This window comes from Mus pahari, chromosome 4, assembly GCF_900095145.1.
Source record: "Mus pahari chromosome 4, PAHARI_EIJ_v1.1, whole genome shotgun sequence".
Taxonomy (NCBI): Eukaryota; Metazoa; Chordata; class Mammalia; order Rodentia; family Muridae; genus Mus; species Mus pahari.
This window is the reverse complement of record NC_034593.1, coordinates 35,080,926-35,091,396: the sequence shown is the minus strand read 5'-3', so window position 1 is coordinate 35,091,396 and position 10,471 is coordinate 35,080,926. Positions and strand designations below refer to the sequence as shown.

General features: G+C 38.0%; 1 protein-coding gene across 1 annotated transcript in view; it reads right to left on the bottom strand.

The window, feature by feature from the left end:
* Positions 1-10,471, bottom strand: part of Larp1b (La ribonucleoprotein domain family member 1B) — a 92,523-nt gene that overhangs the window by 38,777 nt on the left and 43,275 nt on the right. The window contains 1 exon segment of the mRNA XM_021196315.2: positions 1,184-1,206. Within this exon segment, the coding sequence (XP_021051974.2) occupies positions 1,184-1,206 (23 nt within the window).

The following is a 10,471-nucleotide window of genomic DNA, read 5'->3' as shown; positions in this document are numbered from 1 at the left end:
AAAAAAAAAAAAAAAAAAAAAAAAAAAAAACATGTAAAAGTTACCATCTTAACTGCTTTTGTATGCACTTCATCACTACTGTTACATCTCAAATTCATCCAACAAAACTGAAATCATATATCCACTTAACAGCAATTTATCATCTCCTTCTTCTCTCAACCTTTATAGATTTTCATCTCCAGAGAAAATCTAGACATAACTAAGGTCATACAATATTCTCTTTTGTAAATGGGTAATTTCCATAGCATGAAGTCCCCAGGTTCATCTATGTCTATCTTGTAGCAATCCGAATAAAGCATTAGCTCACATGCTTATTTATGAATTATACACTTGATAATAATATTGAATAGCTTTTAAAATATTTACAAATCATTTTACATCACTTTTAGGGGAGTCTCCATATAAGTTCTTTGCCCATTTTGAAAATTAAATTATATTCTTGAGAGACTGGAGAGATGGCTCAGAAATTATGAGCACTGGCTGTTCCTAGCAACCACATGGTAGCTCACAACCATTTATAATGGGATCTGGTGCCCTCTTCTAGCAAATAGGTATACATGCAGATAGAGCACTCATATACATTAAAAGAAATCTTTAAAAAATTACATTCTTCAGTTGTAGATGTTCTTTATACACACATGTGATTAAAGTTTTCTCCCATTGTATATTCTGTTCAGTGGTCTTTTCACATGCATAAATTTTAAAATTTAACAAATTCCAATTTACCTTTTTGTAGCTTGTGATGATGTGAAAACTACTGATTAGTAGACTGTAACAGAGTTCTTTACCTACAACCTTCTAAGTCAGTAATTCTCAGCCATACTAATGCTGCAACCCTTAATGTGTTCCTCATGTTGTAGACATACAACCATAAAATTATTTTTGTTGCTACTTCATAAACTGTAATTTTACAACTATTATGAATCGGAATGTAAATATCTGATATGCATGTTATCTAATATGTGATCCCTGTGAAAGGGTTTTCAACCCCAAAGGGGTTGTAACCTACTGGTTGAGAACCTCTTTTCTAAGTGTTCTATAGTTCTAGCATTAAGTCCAACTTCAATTTGTTTTAAAATATAATAAAAAGTGCATGCGCGTGCATGTGCACGTGCGCACACACAACACACACACACACACACCATTTAAAATCATTTAGTACAAGCATGGAAGTCTTCCAAACTCTCTTCTTTGTCCATTAGCCAACTATTTTGGTTGCTGTGATTTTGTAGTCTATCTGAGAACCATGGGAGAGTGAAGTATCTTCCTTTCTCTACTATTAGAAAAATAGTCTTTTTATTTTATTTTTATGTGTGAGTGCCTGCATGTACATCTAAGCACCATGTGCAGACCTGGTGCCCAGGGTCCAGAAGATGGTAATGGATACCCTGGAAGTAAGTTACAGATGGTTGTGAGCTGCCCAGAATAGGTGCTGGGAATAAACCCAGGTCTTCTGCAAGACCAAACTGTGCTCTTAACTGCTGAGCAGTCTCATCAACTTCCCTTCTCTTTTAGACCAGTCCTTACTATATAGCCCAGACCTCAGGACAGCCTCAACTTTCTCCTTCCTCAGTTTGAGTGCTAGCATCACAGGCTTGCACCACACCCAGATATTCTTTTTTGAGAACACTTTACAGCATTCAGTTAAGTTTTAGGTCAGATATTTCTTTTGTTTTTATTATTTGCATTTTAAATGTTGTCCCCCTTCACAGTCTCCTCTCCACAACTCCCCCCATCCCATCCCCTCTTCCCTTTGCCTTTAAGAGGGAACTCCCCCACCCACTCCCAACTCACCCCTCTAACATCCCCCTACACTGGGACAACAAGCCTCCCTTTCCATTGATGCCAGATAAAACAATCCTCTGCTACATATGTAGCTGGAGCTATGGACCCATCCATGCATAAGTTTTGGTTGGTGGTTTAGTTCCTGGGAGCTCAGGATGGGGGTGGGGGGTGTCCGGTTAGTTGGTATTCTTTCTATGGGGTTGCAACGCCCTTTAGCTTCTTCAGTCCTTCCCCTAACTTTTCCTTTGTGATCCCCAGGCTCAGTCAGATGGTTGGTTGTGAGTATCTGCATCTGTCTTAGTCAGATGCTGGCAGAGCCTCTCACAGGACAGCCATACCAGGGTCCTATCTGAAAGCACTTCTTGGCATCAGCAGTAGTGTTGGGGTGGTCTCTGGATGGCCTTTCCTTCAGTTTCTGCTCCACTTTTTTGTCCTTGTGTTTCCTTTAGACAGTAACAATTCTGGATTAAAAATTGAGATGGGTGAGTGACCCCATCTCACAACTTGGAGGCCATGCCTATCTGGAGGTGGCCTCTACAGGTTCTATCTCCACTTTGTTGGATATTTCCAGTCATCCCTGTTGGGCCCTGGGAATCTCTCACTTCCGGGGCATCTGGAACTTTCTAGTAGCTCCCTCCTTCCCCTGCTACATATTTCCATTCATTCTCCTGACCCTCTGGACTTCTGTGTCTCTTCCTATACCTGATCTTGCCCTCTTTCCCTCCCCCTACTCTCTCCCTCTCAAGTCCCTCCTTCTACCTCCTGTGATTATTTTGTTCCTCCTTCTAAATAGGATTGAAGCATCTACACTTTGGTCTTCCTTCTTGTCAAGCTTCATATGGTCTGAGTTGTATCATGAGTATTCTGACCTTTTGGGCTAATATCCATTTATCAGTGAGTAAATACCATGTGTGTCCTTTTGGGTCTGGGTTACCTCACTCAGGATGATATTTTCTCATTACATCCATTTGCCTGCAAAATTCATGAAGTCATTTGTAAGAGATGAGTAAGTACTCTATTATGTAAACATGTGACATTTTCTGTATCCATTCTTCTGTTGAGGGACATCTGTGTTCTCTCCAGCTTCTGGCTATTATAAGTTTACTATAAACATAGTGGAGCATGTGTTCTTGTTATATGTTGGACCATCTTTTGGGTATATGCCCAGGAGTGAGTGATAAGGCTGGGTCTTCAGGTAGGACTATTTCCAGTTTTCTGAGGAACCATCAGATTGACTTCCAAAGTAGTTTTACCAGCTTGCAGTGCCACCAGCAATGGAGCAGTATTCCTCTTTTACCACATCCTCACCAGCATCTGTTGTCATGTTATTCATTCTGTTTGGTGTGAGGTGGAATCACAGGGTCATTTTTATTTGTATTTCCCTGATGACTAAGAATGTTGAACATTTCTTTAGGTACTTCTCGTCCATTCAAGATTCCTTGGTTGAGAATTCTTTCTTTAGCTCTGTACCCCATATTTTAATAGGGTTATTTGGTTCTCTGGAGTCTAACTTCTTGAGTTCTTTATATATACTGGATATTGGTGTCATGGACCAGGCTCAGTCGGCCTCTCTCAATCTGCAGAAATTAGGGGTTCCAGCAGGTGGCATGGAGTGGCATGGAGAATTGACAAATGAAAACGGACACAGACACAAGGGAGTGCTGAATCTGAATGTAGTTTTTTCCAAACAAACACTAGGCTTTTAATATAGAAGAAAAACAAGAAGGCTAGGTGAATACATTCCTCAAGGTACACTGGTTCTTAATACAAAACAAAGAAAATGTATACATAAAAAGATGGCAGGAGCCAGGCCTTGTTTACAATTGAGAATAGGAACAACCCTAATAAAGATCAGCTAAACACAGGAGCCAGGTGAATGCTCTGATACAATGCTAGTCTATTGTTAAACCCACTACCAAGGGTTCTTTAGTAAATACCTGATTATGCTATTCCTCTGGGCCTAGTGAAAAACCTGCACCAGGGGAATTCCGTTCTACTAACACTTTCATACTACAACCCACCTATTTCCTAGGCCTTTGTGTATTCCTGTGTTTGGGTGTGACTCAGCTACTGTCCTAAGTAATTACTCTGCAGACTAGCCCCCAGCCTTTCTAGCTCTGTTCAAGTAAATTGTAATGCCTAATTAGTTTCACTGTCTCTACTAGAAGTGAATTTGAATGTTACTGAATAAGTAACATTCTTACTGAATTCCAAACTCAGGGTCAGCTTCAAGGATTATCTTGGACATTGGTGTAGGCCAGGGAGTAAAATTCAACCTGATTTAAGTATTTGTAAAATCATTACTCGGAAGCACCTATTATACAAGAAAGCACACAGATCCATGCACCAGACTAACACAGGGACAGGGTTTGAGTATATGGCTATGGAAATGCCAAGGTTCCAGGAGGCTGTTTCCATGAAACTGCCTCAGGACTGCTTCCAGGTTTCTTTCTTTCTTTTCTTTCTTTCTTTCTTTCTTTCTTTCTTTCTTTCTTTCTTTCTTTCTTTCTTTCTTTCTTTCTTTTCTTTTCTTTTCTTTCTTTTCTTTCTTTTTCTTTTTCTTTTTCTTTTTCTTTTTTTGGTTTTTGCTTCCAGGTTTCTAAACCTGTAATGCGAGTCACTACTGGAGTGGATGTAGCATATTGGCCCTCTATAGGATGTAGGATTGGTAAATCTGTAGGTTGCTGATTTGTCCTATTGACAGTGTCCTTTGCCTTATAGAACCTTTTGATTTTATGAGGTCCAATATTAGATTCAGCACATCTGGTTTTATGTAAAGATCCTTCATCCACTTGGACTTGAGCTTTGTACAAGGAGATAAAAATGGATTGATTTGCATTCTTCTATATATCAACTGCCAATTAGAACAGCACCATTTGTTGAAAATACTTTTTTCCAATAGATGGCTTTGGCTTCTCTGTCAAAGAACAGGTGACCATAGATGTGTGGGTTTATTTCTGGGTCTTCCGTTCTACTCCACTGATCTACCTGTCTGTCTCTGTACCAATACCATGCTCTGTAGTAGAGCTTGAGGTCAGTGATGGTGACTCCTCCAGAAGTTATTTTATTGCTGAGAATTGTTTTCACTATATTGGGTTTTTAGCTATTCCAGATGAATTTGAGAATTGCTCTATCTCTGTGAAGAATTGAGTTGGAATTACCATAGGGATTGCATTGAATCTGTAGACTGCTTTTGGTAAGATGACCATTTTTACTATGTTAATCCTGCCAAACCATGAGCTTGATAGATCTTTCCATCTTCTGAGATCTTTGATTTTTCTTCAGAAACTTGAAGTTCTTGTCATACAGATCTTTCACTTGCTTGGTTAGAGTTACACCAAGATATTAGATATTTCTATTTCTTTATTTGTTTTATGTAAGTACACTATCATTGTCTTAAGACATACCAGAAGAGGACATCAGAATCCATTACAGATGGTTTTAAGCCACCATGTGATTGAACTCAGGACCTCTGGAAGAGCAGTCAGTGCTCTTAAGCACTGAGCCAACTCTCCAGCCCCCGATATTTCTATTTCTTAAAGAAAAAAAAAAGCAGTCAAGATTTTGACAAGGACTGCAGAGTCCAGATTGCTTTAACGAAACTGATATGCTAACAATGTTATCCATCAGTTTAAGTGTGTCATTTGTTGATGCTCTTGTTGAGACAAAGTGTTTGCTGCCTTGTGTGTGTGCTACCCAGGTTAGCCTCAAACAATCTTCCTGTTTCAGTTTCACAAGAAAACTGGATCTATAAGCACATACCACTGCAATACACTCCTGTTGTTTCATATAATAACCTTTAAAATGTATAATTCATAAAATTCAAATATATAATTCAATCATTTTTACATGTTTAGTTCTGCAACCATTAAATTTAGAATGTTTTCATTATCCCCAAAGAAACCAAGCTTCCATCAACTCCACATAAGCCCTCCCATCCCCCAACCTACATCCAAGGAAACCACAAACTATACTCTAACTACGTAGACATCCTTGTCCTGGATATTCCATATAAATAAACTCAGAACATGACCCTTTAGGAGTGCCCTGTCTTACTGTCTCCAGAATCAGTTCACATTGATCACCAAGTACTCTGCTACATGGATACACCACAACTATCAGCTGTTCACTTTTTACATTCCATGATGAGTATTTGTACATAAACACAAGTATTTGTTGCCACAGGATATGTGATTATTCTGTGAACCTTGAGATTTGTGTTATTTGCTGGAAAAATCTGGTTTGAGTTGTAGTGTGTGGCTCAGCCTTAGCACATACCTTTTATCCAAGAGCTTTCTGCTTGAATATTATAAACAGGATCAAATAAAATCAAGAGGAGGAGCAAGCAACCTTCCAGATGACAGGAAGCGAAATTAGGAATATTAAAAAAAAAAGGGAGACCCACAGGATATAGAAGAGAGGGACATTTAATTTGAAGGATTTTTTTTTTTGAAACAGTGTGGGAGAGGGCCATTCTTGGTGGGGGAATCAGCTGAGGAGGAAGGATGCTTTCTCTGCATCTATGAGCTAGCAGGCTTTCTCACCCCAGCACCTGGCTCCCAAGTGTTCATCAGTAAAATTGAACAACTGAGATTTTGTTTAAAAACAACAATTTGTGTGGACATGTTTTCATTTGTATCGGTTCACACATGCAACAATGGAATTGCTGGGTCATGTGATAACCAAACTGTCTTCGAAAGTAGATGATCTATTTTAAATGGGGGAGGGTGTTGGGGACAGGAGACTTTGATTCCTCCCCATCCTCAATAGCATTTCCAGTACTACCTTCTGTAAATAATGATCGCCATGCCATTTTTATAAGAAGGTATCTGGCTATTGATTTAGGTTTTTACTTTCCTGCTGTATAAATACATCTTTAGAAAAATGTTTATTTAAACTTACCCCATTTTTTGAGGTGGGTTGTTAAGACTGACTTGTCTTTATATATTTTAAATATGAATACACACACACACATATATATATATATATATAAATACACTTCTAAGTACTTTAACTTCAATCATGTTCTTATAGGTCTTTGTATTTAATGTAGTTATAATATAAACAAAGCACAACTTGGCAGAAGCAGTTATTGCCACACATCTCCTGCACCCACACAAACACATCCTCCCCACTATCAGTGAGCAGTACCAGAATGATACACTACTTATAACTGACATCAAAGTCTACAGTCCATTCAGAATGGAGCAACTCTGTGTTTTGACAAAAGATTCACCATTGGCTGACACTGGCTACACTGCTCTAGAAAGACTCTCCAGTCTTCTCAGCCCTTTCCACATCTCTGGCAAACAGTTCTTATCTCCCAGTTGATTTTCCAGAATGCTACAGCTGGAGTTCAAACACTGTTCAGCTTTTTCAGAAACACAAACTTAAGACTCACCTTCATGGGGCTGGTGAGATGGATCAGTGGGTAAGAGCACCGACTGCTCTTCCAAAGGTGCAGAGTTCAAATCCCAGCAACTACATGGTGGCTCACAACCATCCTTAACGAGACCTGACTCCCTCTTCTGGAGTGTCTGAAGACAGCTACAGTGTACTTACATATAATAAATAAANNNNTNNNAAAAAAAAAAAAAAAAGACTCACCTTCATATTTCCCCAATTTGATTACATATAGTAATCAAGAGCTCATTATCTGGATGTATCATCCATGGTTTCTCTACTGACCTTCTGAGAGTTACCTTGGTTACATCCAGATTTAGGAAATTATGGTTAAATTAAAATTCCTGTAAACATCCATACACAGGGTATTATATGGTTATAAATTCTATCTTGTGGTAAATTTACTTGTTTTTTTTTTAAAATAGTATTTCAATTTGTAAGAAACTGTTGAAACAGCCTTGAAAAGTGACTGTGCTATTTTGCATGTCCCATGACAAGCTGCTCCTCTTCCAGTCTTTGCATTTGGTATGTTCACTAGTTTGGAGCTTGGTCATCTTAATGGCAGTGTTACAGCACCTTTCTGTTCTAGCTGGAACTCCCCAGTAAAATTCCACGTGGACCATCTTTTTCTACTTTCACTTGCTACCTGTTTTTCTTAGATGAAGTCAGTCTAGGTCTTGGGCAATTTTTGTTTCTGGCCTTTGAGTCTCTTATCTCCCAGGCTAGTGTCAAACTGTGATGTAGTAGAGGCTGGCCTTAAGCTCCTGATCCTCTTGCTTCTTCCAAGTGCTGGGATCTCAGGAGTCTAGAGCTCTGTGAGCATTTTTGACCACCTATAAACCAGCTTGATTTCCTATTTTAAAGTCCTGTGTATATATTTTTGATAGGAGCACTTTGTCAGATATATTTTTGACAAATATTTCCTCCTAGTCACCTTGTTTCTCCTATCTCTTGCCAGTGGCTTTCAAAGAGCAACTGTTTTTAAATGGAATGAAGTCCAGTCCATAGATTTTTTTTTTCCCATCGATAAAACTGTGGTGTTATACAAAAATCATGGAAATCCCAAGGCCATTCAGATTGGATCTTACTGTTCTTATTTTATATTTATAATCCACCGAGTTAAATTCCATCAAGAATGTGAGTTTGCATGCAGATTATCTGTACGTGAATCCCCAGTTGTTCCAACAACTTTTCTTTACTGTATTTCTTTTCCCCTTTGTGAACAGGTTAGAAGTAGTACAGTTAGACAAAGCACAGGGTCCACCCTCAGCACAACAAATACCAACAGAAAAGCCAACAAAAGGAGTCTCATGTCTTTTGTATTTACATTTAGACATTAAATTCCTAGTAATCTTTTCACTTTGCTTTTTCTTTCTTTCTTTCTTTTTTTTTTTTTTTTGTGATTAAGGTCTCGTTTGCTTAAAGCTGACCTCAAACTCCCTCTGCAGCTGGGGACTGCTTGGAATTCCTGACTCTCCAGTCTGTACCTATAAACCAAATGCTGGAATTTACAAGCATGTGTCACAAGTCCAGCCTGAATTAGTTTTTGTTTTTTAATGTGATATAGGAAAGGCTCAAACAATTTCATTATTTTGCATGTAGATATCCAGATGACTGACCACAACTTGTTCAAATATTCTTACTCCATTAAATGTCTTAAATGCATTAAGTATTTAACTTGGTTAATAATAATTTCTGATACATAAGATTATTTTATTTGGCTCTTAATTATATTCCAATTACCGTTATGTCTATCCTTATGCAGTCTTGGTAACTATAGTTTTTTCTTTTAATCTTTGGCCGCTGTGCTAAGAACACAATACAGTTGCTAGAATTCAAGGTAATTATTTTCCTAGTGAGGTGCATCTACAGCCTAACTTTGTTGTCTTTACATTATTTTGACAATTCTGAATTATTTAAAAGTTCACATGAATGTCAGATTACTGTGTTTTACACACACATACACACACACACACACACACACACACACACAAAATATACAGACGTAGACTGTGCTAATCTGATGGTGTACATTTTCCTGTCCACCTCTGCTTTCGTCTCTTTGATGTTTTGCATAAATTCTGACAATCTGCTTACTTCAGCTATTTAAATATTTGTGTTTAAACAAACCACCCCAAGGACCCTTGTCTTTTCTTTCTTACCATTTCCTGTGTTGTCACCCTATATTTTTAAAATAAAAGGCCTTATAGTAAAATCTACTTAATATTAGATTAGAGAGAAATGGTGTGCACCACAAAACCCCCTTTGTGCCTGCTTTTCATGTTGCTTTTGATTCCCAATCCCCTATGTGCAGTTTTCCACTGAATCTGATTTGCTGTTAATCCCATCAATCAACTTCTATGTTTATTATTTGGAATTATTGGGTTTGTTTGTTTTTCAGTCTATTGTTGTTGAGACACAGTCTCACTATGCACCACAAACTTATCTTACACAGATCTGCCACCCCTGCATTCCAAGTGCAAAACGTAATCACATTAAAGGGCTGTGCCACCACACTCTGCCCTCTGAGGAAGTTTGTATTTCCTTAAACATGATAAACACAGGTAATGTACATTTGTTTAGTAATTCCACCTCCAATTATTTTAAGATATGGTCTGCCTGTGTCATACTTTGCTCATTCTCACACACAGCAGTTCATGTAGTCAAATTATTAACTTTTGACTACTCTTTCCTTATACAATAATTGAGTAAATATCTTGTGCTCCAGGAATAAAATAGATTCAAACTGATCTAAGTTTGCTTATAGTAGGCACCTGTGAAATTGATAGGCTTGGGTTAACTTAAAAAAGCATATTTAATAATTTTTGTGTGATGTCATGTGTCTGTATGTCCAGGTATATACACAAGCATGAATGAGGCCATTCTCCATCTTAATGTCTTTCTAAGATTTATTTATTTTTATTCTATGTGTATGAATGTTTTGCCTGCATATGTCAATGTTCTCCATGTGTGTGTGCCCATAACCCTCAGTGACCAGAAGAGGGTTTTGGGTTCTTAAGTAGCAAATACTTTAAACTGCTGAGCTATCTCTCTAGCCCCTAAGCACTTCAGTCACCCAAAAGCACTTGGGCTCTGGGGCTACATCTCTAGGACATCTTCTATTCCCTAGGGGAGTGGGTTTCTATTACTGAGAATCTATTTTTTACTTTTTTTTTTTTAAGTTAAGGGAGAACATTAATGCAATACCCCAGAACCACAACTTAGACAGTAGAATTTCCTGGATTTTGAGAAATTTCAGGGATCAGCACATCCCAAATACAAT